General features: G+C 39.8%; 1 protein-coding gene across 13 annotated transcripts in view; it reads left to right on the top strand.

Annotated features, from left to right (window-relative positions):
- Positions 1 to 19,134, top strand: part of foxj3 (forkhead box J3) — a 163,663-nt gene that overhangs the window by 49,527 nt on the left and 95,002 nt on the right. For all 13 annotated transcript variants that reach the window (XM_048615189.1, XM_020515074.2, XM_048615194.1 and 10 more), the window contains exon 2: positions 15,293 to 15,747. In XM_048615189.1, the coding sequence (XP_048471146.1) occupies positions 15,430 to 15,747 (318 nt within the window). In that variant the 5' untranslated portion in view covers positions 15,293 to 15,429. The remainder of the gene's footprint in view (positions 1 to 15,292; positions 15,748 to 19,134) is intronic.

The following is a 19,134-nucleotide window of genomic DNA, read 5'->3' on the forward strand; positions in this document are numbered from 1 at the left end:
AAGCAAAACATCAATTCATGGATGAAAAAAATGAGGCTGACCACTCATGTAACTAGGATATCATGGTTGAAAAAGGAGGAAAGGGTCAATTTGTATGCTGTGATTTGTGGTAGACTTTGAAATGTGGTCTCTCTTGTAATGAAATGCCATCACCCTTTCTTTGTTTGCACCAGCTTTAGCATCATAGTTCACTGTAAAATCAAATTCCTATTACATTTGCAGCTTGAAAGTGAAACTCTCAGCAGTTTGGTGTTCTGAAACTGCAAATTTTTTACTGCAAGATCCATGAGGTATTGAAACTGACATTTTACCCTATGTATGATATAAATTAATTTTATAGAAACATAGGTGCAGAAGTGGGCTATTCAGTTCCTAAACTTGCTCTGCCATTCTAGATCATGGTTGGCCGTCTACCTCAACGTCATATTTGTGTGCTATTTCCAGAGGTTTTGATGTCGTTAATAAGCTGTTTATTAATTTTTGTTTTTAAATTTACTTAGTGAGTGTGCTTCCACAGCCCTTTGGCTTAGAGAATTCCAAAGACTTACTATCCTCTGAGTGAAGAAGTTTCTCCTCATCTCCGTGCTAAATGGCTTGTCGTCTTTCTGAGATGGTGTACCCTGGTTCCAGACTCAACAGTCAAAGGAAACATGTTTCTGAATCTACTGTCTATCCCTTCAGGAATTTTGTATGTTTCCGTGTGATCAGCTCTCATTTTTTTAAAAACTTCAGAGAATACAGGCACGGTCTCTTCAATTTGTCCTCATAAAATGGTCCTATAATCCCAGGAATCAGTCTGGTTAGTCTCTGCTACACTCCCTCTATGGCAAGTATATCCTTATTTGGACAAGGGGACCAGAAACCGTGCACAATACTGTAGACGTATTCTCACCAATTTTCTATACAATTGGAGCAAGACTCCCTTACTGCTGTACTCAAATCCTCTTGCCATAAATGCTCATGTATAGTTTGCCTTCTGAATTGCTTGTTACACCTGCTTGCTAACTTTAAGTAATTTAGAAACTTCAGTATCTTTGTTCATTCAGGCATCATCACTACCTAATCTCTCACCATTTAATAAAAACACTCTGCACCTTCATTTCTTCTGTGGAAATGAATGACCTCACACTTTACACAATATATTACTTCTGCCATGCTCGTACTCTCTCACTCATCTGGTAATTACCTTATAGACCTCAAGGACTATGGACATCTTTCATCATCAGAGGGAGACCATTGATTCCATAGCATGAATATGCCACTCCACATCATGTATGGCGTAAGGCAAGAAAGGAGATCTGCGTGAGCTACCACAGAGGCCATGGCCAATACAGAGATTGAACCCATGTAATTGGTGTCATTCTGTATCACATTGCAGCCGTTAAACTGACCAAGTCATCCCTAGAATGATGACCAATATTTGTAGATTTCCATTCCAGGCATCTTCTTGCTAAACAAAGTCTACATGATACTTTTAAATGTTCTATTTATACTGAGGCATACAGAATTGCACACAGTATTTAACTGCAGCTCAGCTGATGTTTATTTAAATTTATCTTTGTTTATTTTTATACTGTCAGTCCCCATTGAAGCCTTTGAACACTAGGCCTTTGTGCAAGTAGATAAAGCCATAATTTAGTGTGAGTGAATCCAATTTTGTTTCTGCAGAGAAGTTGCAGGATCAATTGGCTTTTTGTGCTTCACCTATTTCTGGAACAGTTTGTGGGTAAAGGAGGCCTGCTTTGTGAGATATGAATATTGTTGCATTAAGTTCTAATATGGGTCCTGTTGGCTGTATACTGTGATCATTCTCTACTTGAATGATTAACCTTGTGGGTCACCAGCTGGTTTCTTCTGGATACCAGATGTGACCCTGGTGGCCATCTCTTTGCTTTGTTGTTCTTACTAGCAACTTGGTATGAAGGGTGGCAAACGTCAGATCTAGAATGGTGCATGCCAAAAAGGGAAATTAAGTGTGTATGAAAGATGGGTGAGGGTTTATGGCAAGAGAGTGGAGAGAGATGTGGAACACAATTTTTGATGCATCATAGGTAGGGGATTGAGTAGTATTGGGGATTAGACAGGCACTGGCTTTTGACTCTGGGATAAGTGTTCAAATTGAGACTATACTGACGGTTGAAGATCTCTTTTTCTGTTGGCAACAAAGGTAATGTGGAAATTGAATTTGGTTTGATTCAGTCTGGTTCCCAGTGTGCTTGATCACACCACAACTCCCCTCACATGGCACCCTTGTACGGTAAGAGCACAAGTTGGTTGATTTTGATAAATGGAGAAGAAAGGAACAGCTAATGATTTTCTGAGACTACAGCTGAGCACATTTCTGGGGCTGAACAGCAGGACCCTTAACCTGCAATCAACTGCATTATACCCGATTTGGCTGTGCTTAGTACTGTCACTGTGTATCTAAATGAGAAGGTGTTCCATTTTCCAACAATTGTGTTTTTGGTATTGAGTACAGAATTTACACATGCACTTATCTCCTTCCTACACCCCATTGTAGTTAATCAAGATGTAAAAAGCTCTCTTCCTAATCTTGAGCTGAAATGCTGCTCAGTCACAAATATTGTTACTAATAAATACTAAAAAAAAGCTTGTCCTGATTTTTCCATAAGATGCTTCAATTGTTTGCCATTCACAAATACAAAATGAGCTTTTGTATAATGTTTTCTGTAGGGAGTAGGTAAATCTGGTTTAGTATGCTCACTGCCTCATGTAAGTGGCGCCCACGGTGTAATTAATGTCGCTTACTGCTAACTCTTGTCTGTGTGCCAGACAAACTGGAAACCATTACTTGACTTATGGGCCTCATTTTGTCCAGAAGTTGAATTCATTTTTCCTTGTTTTATTCCACAACTGAAATGAATTATAATAATATCTTTCATCTCTTTGAGAACATTTGATTTAAGTATAAAGTCTGGTTGAAATCAGGAAAGGAGTCTTCAAGAAGCCTTTTTTTTTTGGTGAATTTTATGCTCATCAAGGTAATAGTTGGGAATTAAACATCTCCCATTTGCAGCATCAGTATTATCATTGAGTAGTTCCTGGCAGAGAGTTAAGTTCAGAATAAAATTTGTCCTGCTCCTTTCATTTGACAACTTTGTCTCTGAGTGAAATGAATATGTTCAAGCCACATAGGCCTGAGTATGATGTTGACTGACACTTCAGTGCAGGATTAAGGGAGTGCTGCACCATTAGAGTTGCTATTCTTTGGATGACATCTTCACAGCAAGAGAAAAAAATGGAGGACCTAGATGAATATTCTTGAAAACTGCAAAAATTTCTGGTAATATATGTTGACAAATATTCATGACTAGCCCTACAAAACAGAAGCTACCTTCAAATCATTTGCAGATTGTCAGGCACTACTTTGTATAAATTAGCTACACTGATACTAAGCTTTAATGCACTGTTTCCCAAATGTTTTCCCACTGTGACCCCATTTCAAGGCTTGAAAATTCTCATGACCCCTCATGAGAACTAAGAGCACTTGTGGAAGGCAGGGAGGAACTAAGAGAATGAGAACCTTTTTGAGGGCAGCTCTGCTTTAGTGGCTATACTTCCAGAAAGTAAGTAAATAACTGTAAGCTGTTTTATAGAGCAAATTTGTTCATTTGCTTTTAATGCTTTCCCTGTTTGGACCAATGTTCCCTACGCTATCAGCATGATATTGTTTAATTTAGAGCAGCTTTTTCTGAGTGTGAGCCCAAGTCTGTTATGAATTAGGAGACTAATTTCAGCTGATTTAACATTTGCCCCTCACTGGCCAGCACAGAGATGCTGAACTGTGTTTAAACTCCAATGCCAGAGGTTTAAAACCTACCGACCATGTGGGCGATTGATTCACTAACGAAGCATTAAACGTCTTCATTTAGCTGTGCTTGTAAAAGTTTAATTTGTGCTAAATGACCATTGTATTCCCTCAATCCCAGCATGTTGATATTCAGAGAAGTGACTAAAGTAGTGTAATTTGTGGTTTCAAGGAATCTAGCTGTGTTTTCTGTCTTCAGTTACTATTCCTCATTTAACACTTGCGTGTTTTCAGTGTCCAAAGATTTAAAAATTAGACTTTAAATCATAACTTGGTATTTGTCTATGATAAGTTGTAATAAATTCCGTTTGATTCCTAAGTTCTAACAGTGACTGTACCAAAAGTACTACTTGGTTTGGAAAGCATATTGAGAAACTTAATAAATGCTAGCTTTTTCTTGTGATCTGTGCATCATTCTATTTGATAAATATGAGTCTTGTCTAATAAGGCCTTGAGCTAGAGGTCAAAGTTTATGCCTTTGTGTAATGATGGTGTCTTACATATCTGCCTCAGATTTGGCCTCTAACCTTTCTGCCCCCTGTGGCATGTAGAGGCTAGATCCTCCTTTATATGACAATAAGTAAAATAAAGAGAACTATGCAATTTGCTTTAGTTCTCATCATTGCATCCTTACTTGGATTGGGTTTGGCTGAAAGTTGACAGCAGAGCTACTCTTTTGACCTGTGGTGATGTGTAGCTTGGGAACAGAATAAAATTGATGGCAATGTGTGAGGATAAATGACTTTGAAATTAAATCTGCACCCACTGTGTTTGTCTTTGTGAGCTGAACAGAGCAAACCTATGAAATGTTTTTGTTAGGGATATCTTGTGACTGTTGAATAGGACAGCCCTTCAACAATCTATAACTCAATGGATACCAGTATATCCTTCAGAATTTTGACAAGTTGAATTTTGCTTTTAAGTATTAGCAGCAGCTGGTGACACCTGTAACAGGTTGGAGTGGGGAGTAAGAGTTTACTACTTCTTCTAGTAGTCTGGGAGGGTGCATGCCTCCTTATAGCTGCTGCTTCCATATAAAACTTAGTATTTGACTGATGTGACCAGCCATAAATAACTGAAGAAGGGAATTTATTGTCTTTCCAAATTGTCCTAATCTGCACTACATTATTGCTTAGTTATGTTCTGGGTGACTTAATAATGTCTAGTACTCCTTGTGCCAGAAACTGCCACCAATAAATCTCGACTTGTTCCAGCATGTTCTAGCCTGTTCAGGATAGGAGGGGGTTGATTAGTTTAACCTTTGCCAAGGAATAAGTAGTTAAAGAATATGATGGATTCATTGCAGGGCTCCTGAGTGTAAGTAGCATTGTTTGGGATGAAAATCTTCGATAATATATTTGGATAATCAAATACAGATTGATAAAAATAGGATATATGTCGTGAAGTACAAATAGAAATTATAATTTGATGCAGCATATGATGCTGCACGCTATTGTTCGACTCAACTTTACATTCTCCTTCATACTCCCTATCTCTTCTTTTGGCAGCCCCCTTCCTGTCACTGCCTCTTTGTGTCATCATTAAGCAGATGAAAAATAGAAAAATTTGCGTTTATATAGAATCTTCAATAACTATTGGATGTCCCAAAAGCACTTTATATCTAATGTGCTTTTTGCAGTGTTGTCACTGCTTCTGACTTATGCACAAAAGTGGCAACCAGGTTCCAACGAACAGCAAAATGATAATGATCAGTTAATATATTTTCATAATCGAGGAATAAATATTGACCAGGGAAACTAGAAGAACCCACTTACTCCTCTTCAAGATAATACCTTGGGCTCTTAACATCCACACAATTATGCATGTGGAGCGATGGGCCTTGGTCTAATGATTCATTTGAAAGATAGCATCTCTGAGAATTACAGTGCACTCTGTACTCTCTCAGTACTGGAGTGCCAGCCTAGATAGTTCTTCAGATTTGGAATGGGACTTTCACCCCTGAGTTACCAGATGAACAATGGTGTGCATAGAGAGACATAAAACTAATGATACATAAATCCTTGAGCATCTATATGGCAGTCATAAAACCATGAAAGGAAAAACATGTGCATTTATGTAGCATTTACCATGATTACTGGGCAGCCAAAAAAGCTTTGCAGCTAACAAAGTACAGCAACTAGTTTGCGCAGAGGAAGCTTCTCCAGATTGTGGTGTGATAATGATCAGATCTGTTTTTGTAACAGATTGAGGGATAAATAACAGCCAAGACACTGGAGAACTCCCCTGCTCTCCATCAAAATAGTGCCACAGAATATTTGACATCTGCCTGATAACATAGAGGTAAACTAATAAAAAATGCGCCACAGAGTATTGTGTGCTTTTTGAGCACCTCCATTGTAATCTTAAGTTCAGTAGCATGATGCCGTAAATGGAAAATTATAGTTCTGTGGAGAGGTTTAAGTGCTGTGACTATTTCTGTCAGTTTAGAATAGAGGAAAGTTGAGCAAAGTTTGGAGTAGATTTAATAGCGCTTTTTAAAATTACAAAGTTTTAATGAATTGGGTTTTCCAAAGTGACTGATTAAGACAGAAACCATTCATTCATATGAGGGAGATTTCCTGGTACAGTAGAGATCTATTTGACTTTCCAGAGCAGAGATTCACTACATGTGTACTATACTAATCGGTCGCCTATGATTATTTTATGGATGTAATTAGACTGAATATAGATGTAGTATTCTGAACATTTTAGAAAAATGATTTTGTTTTCTCAGCAGCACTTGCTTTAATACGTTTTAACTTATTTAAAATGCAGCATGGTTATTAGGTTGAAAATGACCTTGTATTTGGAATAGGTCCATTGAAGCAATTTCTATAAATATCAGTGGTAAGATTATTTTGGAATAAATTACCTGTTACGTTCAAAGTTGGTTAGGTCACAGCTAGAGTATTTTTGTGCAATTCTGGAATCCACATTATAGGAGGGACACGATTGCACGGGAGAGGGTGCTGAGAAGTTTTACCAGGATGTTGCCAGGTCTGGAGAGTTTATGAAAAGAGATTGAATAGACTGGGTTGCTTTCCTTGGAGTGAAGGAGAATGAGGGGGAACATGATTGAAATGTGTAAAATTATGAGGGGCATAGACAATATAGACAGGAAGGCACTTTTGCCCTTGGTGGAGGGATCAGTGATCAGGGGCAAAAATAAGGTAAGGGACAGGAGGTTTATAGGGGATGTGAGGAAGAACAATCAGAGGTTGGGAACTCTGCCTGTAGGGTGGTAAAAACAGAAACCCTCATAACATATGAGTAGTATTTAGCTGTGCACTAGTGATGCCAAGGCATACAAGACACTGGGCCAAGTGCTGAAAGATGCGATTTGAATAGTTTGGTTGTTTTGTATGGGCTCATTGGGCTGAGAGCCTTTTTTTGTGCTGTGGACCTTAATGAACGACTCTATGCCGCACGGAAAAAACCAGAAGCACTGCATTGCATTTAAGAAAGACAGTCAAAATTTCAATCCCAAAGATTTGACCCCACACACCCAAGAGTCTTTATACCTGAAAAAATTGACTGATTTCTGTTTATCTGCAGATGTTATGAGTTGAGAATTTGGGTAATGGAAAAAGCAGTTCTAGTGGAAATACCAGTTATGCCTGAGAAAACACAATTATCCATCTTTTTGGTGGATAGGGCTGGAGTGTAATGGAATGCTTGGCTATCTAATCCTGAGCCTTGAAGATGTAATTCCTTGCAAGATTGTGCATTCAAGTCTAGTACTGCCCTTTATTTCATTTGCTTTTGATTTGCAATTTGTGTAACCTTTCTCGCGTGAGAATTATTAACAAGCTTTAGATCTGAGGTGATGTTTATCCGGTTTTACCAAAAAAACCGTACTGTTTTAATTCATTTGTAAAATTAACTCTCAATCCATAACCATACTTGAAAATAGGTGGTTTTGAGTAATCAGATATTCAGAAATGAACTTTGTAGGAATCTTGATTTTTTTTATGTGCTGAAGGTGTGATCCTTGTAACGTGAACTATTTATGTTGAAATGTAAGTCAGTCTACATTATCAAACCATCTCCTGGTTGTCACAGCCATCTACTTTCCTGAGAAAGTTGAAATTCATCTTGTTTAAAACTATGATTAATGTTCAAAAAATGTCTATCTGTCCTGTCTCTCTCTCTTTGTTTCTGTGCTTCCCTCTTTTACAATGCTATACTAATGAAATTGCTTTATCATTACTGGCCAAAGTGAACTGCAGGCTGTTTGACAATCTGTTACTGGATCTGTAGGCTTTGAGCATTTCTAGACTAGAAAGTTTGGGACAGGGATAAGGCTTGTGAAAACTGAAGTCAAAAAAAGTGCATTGACTCTTTTTTTGCCTTCTTCCGTTTTTCCCTCATTTCTAATTGATCTTGAAAATCACTATACCTGGTTAAGTTCAAAAAGCTAGTCTCCAAATTGACGAATGAAAACAAAATATTATGGGTCTTGGAAATCTGAAACACAGAATTATGGGGAAACTCAGCAGCTCTGGCAGCATCTGTTGGAGGGTGAAACAGAATTTTATTCTATTAACTATCATGGGTATAGAACCACACATCTGTACTTTTTTTTTAAAATATAAACTATATATTTGTTTTTGGGACAACAAGGTGCAGGGCTGGATGAACACAGCAGGCCAAGCAGCATCATAGGAGCAGAGAGGCTGACGTTTCGGGCCTAGACCCTTCATCAGAAAAGGGGGAGGGGAAGGGGGTTTTGAAATAAATAGGGAGAGAGTGGGAGGCGGATAGAAGAGGGATAGAGGAGAGGATAGGTGGAGAGGAAACAAACAGGTCGAAGAGGCGGGGATGGGGCCAGGAAAGGTGAGTGTAGGTAGGGAGTTAGGAAGGGGATAGGTCAGTCCAGGGAGGACGGACAGGTCAAGGGGGCGGGATGAGGTTGGTCGGTAGGAGATGGAGGTGCGGCTTGAGGTGGGAGGAGGGGATAGGTGGGAGGAAGAACAGGTTAGGGAGGCAGGGACGAGTTGGACTGGTTTTGGGATGCGGTGGGGGGAGGGGAGATTTTGAAACTTGTGAAATCCACATTGATACCATTGGGCTGCAGGGTTCCCAAGCGGAATATGAGTTGCTGTTCCTGCAACCTTCGGGTGGCATCGTTGTGGCACTGCAGGAGGCCCAGGATGGACATGTCGTCTGAGGAATGGGAGGGGGAGTTGAAATGGTTCGCGACTGGGAGGTGCAGTTGTTTGTTGCGAACCGAGCGTAGGTGTTCTGCAAAGCGGTCCCCGAGTCTCCGCTTGGTTTCCCCGATGTAGAGGAAGCCACACCGGGTACAGCGGATGCAGTATACCACATTGGCAGATGTGCAGGTGAACATCTGCTTGATGTGGAAAGTCTTCTTGGGGCCTGGGATGGGAGTGAGGGAGGAGGTATGGGGGCAGGTGTAGCACTTCCTGCGGTTGCAGGGAAAAGTGCCGGGTGTGGTGGAGCTGGAGGGGAATGTGGAGCGGACAAGGGAGTCACGGAGAGAGTTGTCCCTCCGGAAAGCAGATAAAGGTGGGGAGGGAAAGATGTCTTTGGTGGTGGGGTCGGATTGCAGATGGCGGAAGTGTCGGAGGATGATGCGTTGGATCCGGAGGTTGGTGGGGTGGTACGTGAGGACGAGGGGGATTCTTTTTTGGTTTTTATTGCGTGGACGGGGTGTGAGGGATGAGGTGCGGGAGATGTGGGAGACACGGTTGAGGGCATTCTCGACCACCGAGGAGGGGAAGTTACGGTCCTTGAAAAACGAGGACAACTGAGATGTACGGGAGTGGAATGCCTCATCCTGGGAGCAGATGCGGCGGAGGCGAAGGAATTGGGAATAGGGGATAGCATTTTTGCAGGAAGGTGGGTGGGAGGAGGAGTATTCTAGGTAGCTGTGGGAGTCGGTGGGCTTGAAATGAATATCGGTTTCGAGGTGGTTGCCCGATATGGAGACAGAGAGGTCCAGGAAGGGGAGAGAGGTGTTAGAGATGGTCCAGGTAAATTTAAGGTTGGGGTGGAAGGTGTTAGTGAAGTGTATGAACTGTTCGAGCTCCTCGTGGGAGCACGAGGCGGCGCCGATACAGTCTGCTTCATAAACTTGCTTAAGTTTTTATTGCTTCTATTTTGGTGAAATGATAGCATAATAGACTAGATGTTGACTGTTTAATTTCCAGTACAGATTCAGCTGTAGTTCAAGTTGGTTGAAAAGCATCTCCTACGTTGTTGGAATATCCTTAAAATGACTAGAGAACTGTTCCTGCGGGATATAGCTCCACAGTACAGATTGACAGTCTTGAGACTGATTGTTGTGGGAACTAGGACAGAAAATACCAGATGCTGAATGCTGTACCCCATAGAACATCTGTACAACAATGAAAACTCAATTGCCATTTTTATTTTCTCCATTCCTGCCCCAAGAAATCATGACATGATTTTCATTTGAAGTACATTTTTTTAAGGGAGTGTTTCTTGAGGCAGGAGAATTAGGAGCTTTATTTTGTTCTTTTGTGAGATGTGGCCAATGTTGACGAGGCTGGCTTTGTTGACCAGCTTAACTTTGCATTTGAGACGGTGCTGCTGACTTGCTACCTTGAAATGCTGCATTCCATCTTCAGGTATACCCACAGTGCTTCTGGACAGTGATGTGGGATATTGATTCTACAACTATAAAGAAATAGTGATATGCTTCAAATCAAAAATTGCTTGTGGAGGAACTTGCAAGTGGTTGTGTTTCCATGCATCTGCTGCCCTTGATCTTCTAGGTGATATTAATTGTATGTTTAGAAGGTGCGTTACCATTGTGCACTGATAGGTGGGTTGCATTGTCCTGGATGCTGTCGAACTTTAAGTGTTGCTGGAATTGCATTCATCCAGGCGGTGAACAGTGTTCCATTATATTCCTCACTTGTGCCTTGTGGACATTGGAAGACTGTGGGGAGTTGGTCGATGTTATTTGCCTCAAAACTTTCAGCCTCTGACCTCCCCTTGTAATCTTAGTATTTAAGTGGCTGGTCTAATTCAATTTCTGGTCCCAGAATGGTGTTATTAGGGGATCGTACCATTGAATGTCAATCAGTTGTTATTTGCCCAACACTTTTTTGTCATTTGAATGTTGCCACTTGAATGTTCTTGGTTCCAGTTTTGCCAGGACTCCTTGGTGCCACACTTTTGCAAATGCTGTCTTCTCATGGATGGTCACTCGTGCATTCCCCAACCAAGGTTGTAACGAGGTCAAGAGCTGAGCAGGTTACTGATGCATCAATACCATTTGATAATCCTGTACACAAGACTTTCCATCACTTTGATTAAGAATAGATTGGTAGGGTAGTAATTGGCCAGGATGGAATTTTCCTGATTTCTGTGGGCAGGATATACCTGTGCAATTTTTCATATTGTTGGCTAGATGCCAGTGTTGTAGCTGTAATGAAACAGCTTGGTTAGGGGCATGGCTGTGTCTGCAACACAGACCTTCACTGCTGTTACTGTAATGTTTCAGGGTCTAAACTTTTTTACGTGAAGTGAATTAAGTTGATTGAAAATTGGCATCTACGATTTTTGAGAACTTTGGAAGGAAGCTTAGATGGATTCACCTACTGGCAGTTCTGACTGATAATGTTTGCAAATTCTTCAGCCTTACTTTTACTAATGTGCTTGGCTCCTCCATCATAGAGGATGGGGATACTTGTGGAGCAGCCTTCCCTGCTAAGTTGCCTAATTACATATCACCATTTGCAACTAGGTGTAGCAGCGTTGCAAACGTTTAATCTGATCCACTTCCGGTGTGATTGCTTAGCTCTTTTGCTTGTTACATGCACTATCTGGCATGCAAGTAGTCCTGTATTGTAACTTCACCAGGTTGATGCCTAATTTTTAAGTATACCTGGTGCTGCACCTGGCCTGCTCTCATGTACTTGTCGCTGAGCCAAGGCTGATCTCCCAGTTTGGGGTTCTGGTAGAGTGAGGCATATGCCAAGCAATGAGGTTACAGATTGTAGTCAAATACAATTTTACTGATGGCCCACAGTGCCTCATCGTTGCCCAGTTTTGAGTTGGTAGATTGTTCAGCCTGTCCCTTTTAGCATGGCCATAGTGCTAGGCTGTGCTATTGAGTATGTTGTGTGTGAAGATGGGACTTGATCTGCAAAAGAACTGTACAGTGATCTTTCTTACCAATACTGTCATGGGCAGATACATCTGTGATGGGTAGATTGGTAAGGACAAGGTCTAGTAAGTTTTTTTTGGTTTTTTTTCCATTTTACTGGTTCCTTCACCACCTAGTTCAGGCCCAGTGTGACAGATAAGCCCTTCAAAGCTGGGCCAGAAGTGGTGTTACCGAGCCACTCTGGTGATGGGCATGGAAATCTCCACCCAGAATATATTTTGTTCCTACTTGTTTGTGGCCCCTTGTTAATTTCCAGGAGCTAGATTCCTGTTTTCAAGAGCACTTTGTACTGTAGGGAAACATTTTCAAGCCATCTGTTATTATTAAGAGGAAGGATTCACCCTGGATTTACAAGTGTGTGTGTATGTGGTGCAGCACAACGTCAAATGTACAGCTTGTTGTGACTTGTTCTGTTTTGATATGACTTCAGAAATAACAGGAATCAATCAGAATATGACCAAGCTCTTAAGTATGTAACATGTGTTGTCTGGTTGAAATGGGCATTCCCTCCTCTGAACTTAACCCTCATTAGTTGTGCAACAGAGTGCTCTTGAAATAAATTACAGCAGTTGTGGCCAAACCTCACTCTGCTGCTTTATCATTTTGGGGGGGGCGGGGGAAAGCTTTCTTTAATCTAAATATAATATTTCATAATATCAGTGCTCTCAGTGGAGACTTAGTGTATTATAAAACATATATAAAGTTTATATGGACAAAGTAAAATATTACTTCACTTAAGTTCTATGTATAAGCCTTTATCACCTTGAGGTTTGAATTCTGTAATTCTTTACTGACCTCTAAAGTTATATCCTGCATAAGCTGTGGCTTGTCTGAAACTTTACCACTCTGTCTTATTCACTCTAAATCCTGTTTTCCTGTCCTCATCAAATTTGATGATTTCCTATCTTGCACAGAAAGGAATTCAAAATTACCATTCCAATTTGCAATTCTGAGGTTCGGCTGCCTTTAACTCTTAGTGAATTTTGGTTTGAGATTCTATCATGTACTACCTCCCCTGCACTCGTCGGTGGCATGGACTTCATCTATCTCTGTCCCACAGTTTTGAACACGCTTCTTAAACCCATTTGCTTAAGTACCTCTTTAAAAAAAATCTCCTCTTAAACATTAGCTACTGTCACCTCTTGAAGCACTTCTCCTAATGTTACAAGACAACTGCTAGCAACCTTGTGGGACATTGGCAATGCAAACTGACATTATTACTTGTCTGCAACTTTTAATATCTTGATATTTCTCTTCTGCTCTTCCTCCTTTTTTCATATGCTTTTGTTATTTTTTGGATTTCCTCATGCTTTTTTTTGATATTTCCTTGACTGTTTCTGCTTGGTGTAATAACTCCCCTTTTTATCTCTGCATGTTATGACAGATAACAAGTTCTTTCATAAATTAAATCCATTCATTTAACAATGAAATAGTGTAAATATTAAATAAATCACACTCTTTAAAAATCAATTTGATTAGGAACTGATAAGATCCTGTAGAAGGAAACTTCACTTTTAAAAAAAATTTGAACAGTGCAAAATCCTTAACTGGTGAATGTTGGAAACAAAATACTGTGCACTTTTTGCAGAACAGCTGCTTTGGTGTAAATCTCTTTCATTTTGCCTGGGAGCTGGTGTTTCCATGATTTTTCACGTCAGTTGGCCTGCTAGGGCATCCCCACAGCTAATTTTAAATACAGTGAGGGCTCAAATTAAAAGGCGAGATCTAGCCTGAAGTTGGCCAGAGTGGACGTGACAAAACCAAGAAATTGAGGGGTTTGTTGCAGAAGGTAAAATGCAAGGATCAGCTGTGGAAGCAAGCGTATTGTTCTAAAGATCACCAGCCAGAGTAATGATAGCAAACTGTTAATTAACCAGCCCAAGGGACCAGGAGAGTGCTGGTAGATCAAAAATTCTGGTTAATAAAAAACGCACACACACTAAGTAATAGAAATATAGTACTTTTGTTTGCAGCATAAATCACTTAAATAATAATGCAACTTGGCCTTAAATAAAACTTGCTGGCAGCAAGCCTTCTCACTCGCACCCTCAACTGATTGATTGGATATTGCAGAGATCACGATAATACAGTAAACTTTGCGGTATTTTTGAGGTATATAATTTTTGCCATTTATCGAGCATGCTGGTACATAAGGTGCCGGTTAAAACAAAACGTTTGCTGTAGCTAATTACTTTCATTGCTACAGTCAAATAGGCACATCAGACAGAACAAAAATTCATAAATGGGATGGCCAGATGCTGCGGAAAAAGTCATTTTACAATTTTAAATATTATTGCGTCAAATTTGAAGACGTTTTGAGGTTCATGAGCAACTAGAATGGGGTGTTGATGGCTGTTATCGGTACAGGCAGTTTCCTGGGTTTGAGTTATATGTATTTCACAGTAGACATCATGTTACAATTATAGTTTTTTCTGGAGTATGTGACATTAATATATTAAATCCACTGGCAACACTGAAGCTGTTGACAAGTTAGTTAGATTTGACAAGCTTATTACCAATATTTACAGTGGGGAAGATCAATGAAATGTATCAGTTATTGGCCCGGTTTTGTTTCTTTCCTTTCTTGGGAGATGGGCGTCACTGGCTAGGCCAGCATTTATTGCCCATTCCTAATTAGTCAGAGGCCAGTTATGACTCAACCACATTGCTATAAGTCTGGAGTCGCATGTAGGCCAAACCAAGTAAGGACTGTAAGGAAGAATGTGCTGGCCTTGGAGGGGATCCAGAGGAGGTTCACAGGATTGATCCTGGAAATGAAGGGCTTGTCATATGTGGAGCGGTTGAGGACAATGGGTCTGTACTCAATGGAGTTTAGAAGAATGGGAGGGATCCCATTGAAATTTGCAGAATGCTGAGAGGCCTGGATAGGGTGGGTGTGGAGAAGATCTCTCCATTAGTAGGAAAGATTAGGACTTGAGGGCTTAACGTCAGAGTGAAGAGGCTACCCTTTTAGAACTGAGATGACAAGGAGCTTCTTCAGCCAGAGGATGGTGAATCTGTGGAGCCCATTGCCACAGAACGCCATGGAGGCCATGTTATTGAGTGTATATGAGACATCGATGGGTTCTTAGTTAGGGGTAACAGGTTACAAGGAGAAGGCAGGAAAACAAGAGTTGAGAAACATGTCAGCCTTTATTGTACGGTGGAGGAGATCAATATTGTTTGTATTTTTTAGGCATTTGGAGAGGTTTAACACAGCGAAATTTGGTTTGATCTGTTGGAGTAAATTATTCTCTAATGCATTTTCTGAAGTTAATTGTAACCTTTTTATTTCTTTTTAGAATAAACCTACTTCCTCCAATCAAGTGAACCAAGTGACTAGGAATTTCCTGCAGTGTGGCTTCTCTTTTGGGAGTGAAACAACTATTGTGTGGATTACAAACTTTATTGGTACCTGGTAGAGGAGTGATTGAGCACAATGACGTCAGAGCTGGAGAGCAGCCTGACGTCCATGGATTGGCTGCCACAGTTGACGATGAGGGCAGCCATTCAGAAAGCAGATGCTGCCCAGAATGTGGCTGGTGGTGGGATTGCAAAGAAAACCCCACTTCTGGACCCAAACACTACCCTGGACCAGGATGCACAAAACAAAGATGGCAAGCCACCATACAGTTATGCCAGCCTCATTACTTTTGCTATCAACAGCTCTCCAAAAAAGAAGATGACTCTCAGTGAGATCTATCAGTGGATATGTGACAACTTTCCATATTATAGAGAAGCTGGCAGTGGCTGGAAGGTAAGATACTAGAAGGAAATTGTATTGCTATGTACTGCTTCGAGAAACAATTGTAGTTTGGAATTGCAACTGCATAATGTTGAGAGACATTGCAAAGTGCACCTCTAATATTCTGCTGGGTAAAGCCGTCATCTGCAGTAAAACTGCATTGGACAAGGGGAAAAAGAATACTTGAAATACGTAAAACCTTTTATATTGTTAGGGTGCCTTTCACACCCTGTGATGTATATATAAAATTAGTCAATGATATGTCACAGACATGGTGCCTAATGTATGCACAAACATCCCATAAAGACCAATGAGGTAAATAATGAAATAGTATGTTATAATGATGTTGATTGAGAGATAAATGCAAGTCAGGGCTGCAAGGGTTATCTTTTCCTTTTTGAATAGCTCATTTTGAGGCTGCAGGTGATTTGGGTGACATTTCAATTGAGTGTCAGCCTACAGTGCATTACTCTCTCAGTAATGTCTGAGATGTCAATCTGGATTTTGTTTAAGCCTCCAGAGTGGGTCTTGACCTATGATTTTTGAGAATGAAAGGAAGGAATACTACCCTTCATCTAAGGCTGCCACTGAGAAGGGGAGGTGACTTAGTCAGGGTCCCTGTTATGTTTTCTATCCAATCAGAAAGTGATCATGAATGAACGCTAGCTGAGGATAGGCATTGGTTTTGTTTTGCTTGCCAGTCACTGCCTTTAATCGGAGTTAATTAATGAGTGTACTGACTTGTGACATGGCTGCTTGAATAAACTGCTGGTGGTGCTCAGTGCAATAATTTTCCAGCAATTTGCCATCTGAGGGGAGAAAATTGGACTTGCCTCCCGAAAAAAGTCTGAGGATTGACCTGTGTTGAGGTGTATTTACTTTACTGTCCTTGTGTGCACAAGCATTTAAAGTATAGGAGATGTTTAAAAAAAAAAAATGGTTTAGTGAGCAAAGTCTTAATTGCAGATATTGTGAAAATGACAACAGTTTGCGTTTAAGTAGTGTCCCGAGACTCCTCCGAGAAGGATAATCAGACAAAAATTGATTCAAAAGCTGAAATACCAGGGTAACTGAAAGTTTGGTTGAAGAGATACATTTGAAAGGATTAGGAAGATTTATTTGGGTAAAGAACTGAACATTGCAGTGGACCAACAAAGCTTGTATGTATTTGAATGAAAAGATTAAAGTCTTTTGATGTTGAGCATTGTCTTCAGCTGCTCAGTCCCTTTTTAAATGATGTTATTTTCTCTAATTTTTGTCTAAAAGTAACTCCACTAGACATGTTAATATCATCTTAACCCTTATTGCTAAATTTCGGACATCTGGTCTCTCTTTTCGTTTGCGATCTCCAAACTCTGAAAGAACACTACTTACCTGCTCATGGATTGTCAACAATTAACTTTATTAGGAATCGTTAATTGCTAAGTAGAGGTATTATAATTTAATCCTTTACATGTTTTCCACTCTGGATAGCTGTTAGCCACAAACAAAAATACAAAAGCTATCTGTGTAGAGGCAATGTTGTCTCCCCAAACACAAGGTTTTTTCTATGTATTTTCTCCTGTCTCTCAATTTGCAAGATAAAGCAGCTGAAACAAAAGCCATATTAGTTATCTCTTGTCTTGAAATATGTAGTTCTCAAACGTGTTTTTAAGCAGATGCAGAAGTTTTGTGTCAAAGTTTGAGGCCATGTATCTAGGCTAAAAAATATTCCTGGTTATTTAAAAAAAAATTGCCTTAATTAGAGCAAGTCCATATTGTAATGTCAGCTAAATTGAGTCTTTCCAGAATCACACTAATATTGGTTAGAAATTAGTGGGGTGTTCATATGTTTATTGGTCTTTCATGGCTCTGTTATGTTCTATTTTATCTAAATTGCTTAGGAATTGTGATCCATCTTAGATTCTTACTTGCATGTACTTTAATGGATGGTTGAGTGTGTACCTTACAAGGTTACCACCTTGCAGAAAAGTAGTGAAATGGTAAGCTGCAAATTCAATGCCTACTTACTGGATACTTGCAGATTTGCTGTCTTACACAACAAACTTCACTTACACTGTTGCTTAGATGTAATTACAACGCAGGGTGATACTTGACAGTTTGGTCTCGACGATTAGTGTTCCAACTTTTCTGTAGGGGTGTGCTTCTCCAGAGTCTGCACTGATTTATACTGAAATATTTTGTATTTCCTTGTAACTGATTCTATAGGGGTTAATTTTTGGTCCGTTAATGTTAAGTGGTTAGTTCATTTTTAGTTCAGCTTTGGATCAAAGTGAACAGTGCAGTTTCAGTCTTATAATGTAATAAAATATTTAAAAGTGTTGCCCGTTTGTAACCAGTGTCCCTGGTCCAATGTCATTTCATGAAACGCTCAGTGCGTACAGTAGTTATTTTAGAATTAATTATTTTGGCTTCCGTATTAGTGATGTGTGGAAGATGCTTGTTGTTTGAAGTGTGATGACTGTAAAATTATGTATCTTTAAATAATTTATTCAGTAAACAGCATTTTAAATGTGCAGTGAGAACTGGATAAAGAGGCTGGGTTATATGATCCTTTTGGAGGAAGACATTTTTTTCCAAACTTGCAGAGGTTGGTCACTTCAGTCATATAGGAAGGCTGATAATACTTTTGGAATTATATTCCTGGTATAATGCAAGGATCAGCTGTGGAAGCAAGTGTGCTTTTCTATAGATCACCAGCCTGACTAATAATAGCCAATCTTTTATTAACCAGCCCTGTGGGACCATGAGTGTGCTGGTTAATCAAGAGGTCCATATTATCAATGTAAAAATACACACTAAGTAATAGAAATGTAATACTTTTGTTTGCAGCGTAAATCACTAAATAATAATGCAACTTGGCCTTAAAACTTGCTGGCAGCAAGCCTTCTCACTCGCACCCTCAACTGACTAATTGGACATTGCAGAGATAACGATAATACAGTAAACTTTGCGGTATTTTTGAGGTATATAATTTTTGCCATTTATCGAGCATGCTGGTACATAAGGTGCCGGTTAAAACAAAACGTTTGCTGTACATAATTACTTTCATTACTATGGTCAAATAAGGCATATCAGACAGAACAAAAATTCATAAATGGGATGGCCGGATGGCCAGATGCCGCGAAAAAAAAGGTCATTTTACAACTTTAAATATTGTGGTGTCAAATTTGGTGAAGACGTTTTGAGGTTCATGAGCAACTAGGATGGGGTGCTGATGGCCTGATATTGGTACAGGCAGTTTCCTGGGTTTGAATTATATGTATTTCACAGTAGACATCATGTTACAATTATAGTCTTTTCTGGAGTATGTGACATTAATATACTAAATCCACTGGCAACACTGAAGCTGTTGACAAGTTAGTTAGCTTTGACAAGTTAGTTAGCTTTGACAAGTTA

The sequence above is a fragment of the Rhincodon typus genome, chromosome 31 (assembly GCF_021869965.1).
Source record: "Rhincodon typus isolate 14 chromosome 31, sRhiTyp1.1, whole genome shotgun sequence".
NCBI classification, from domain to species: Eukaryota; Metazoa; Chordata; class Chondrichthyes; order Orectolobiformes; family Rhincodontidae; genus Rhincodon; species Rhincodon typus.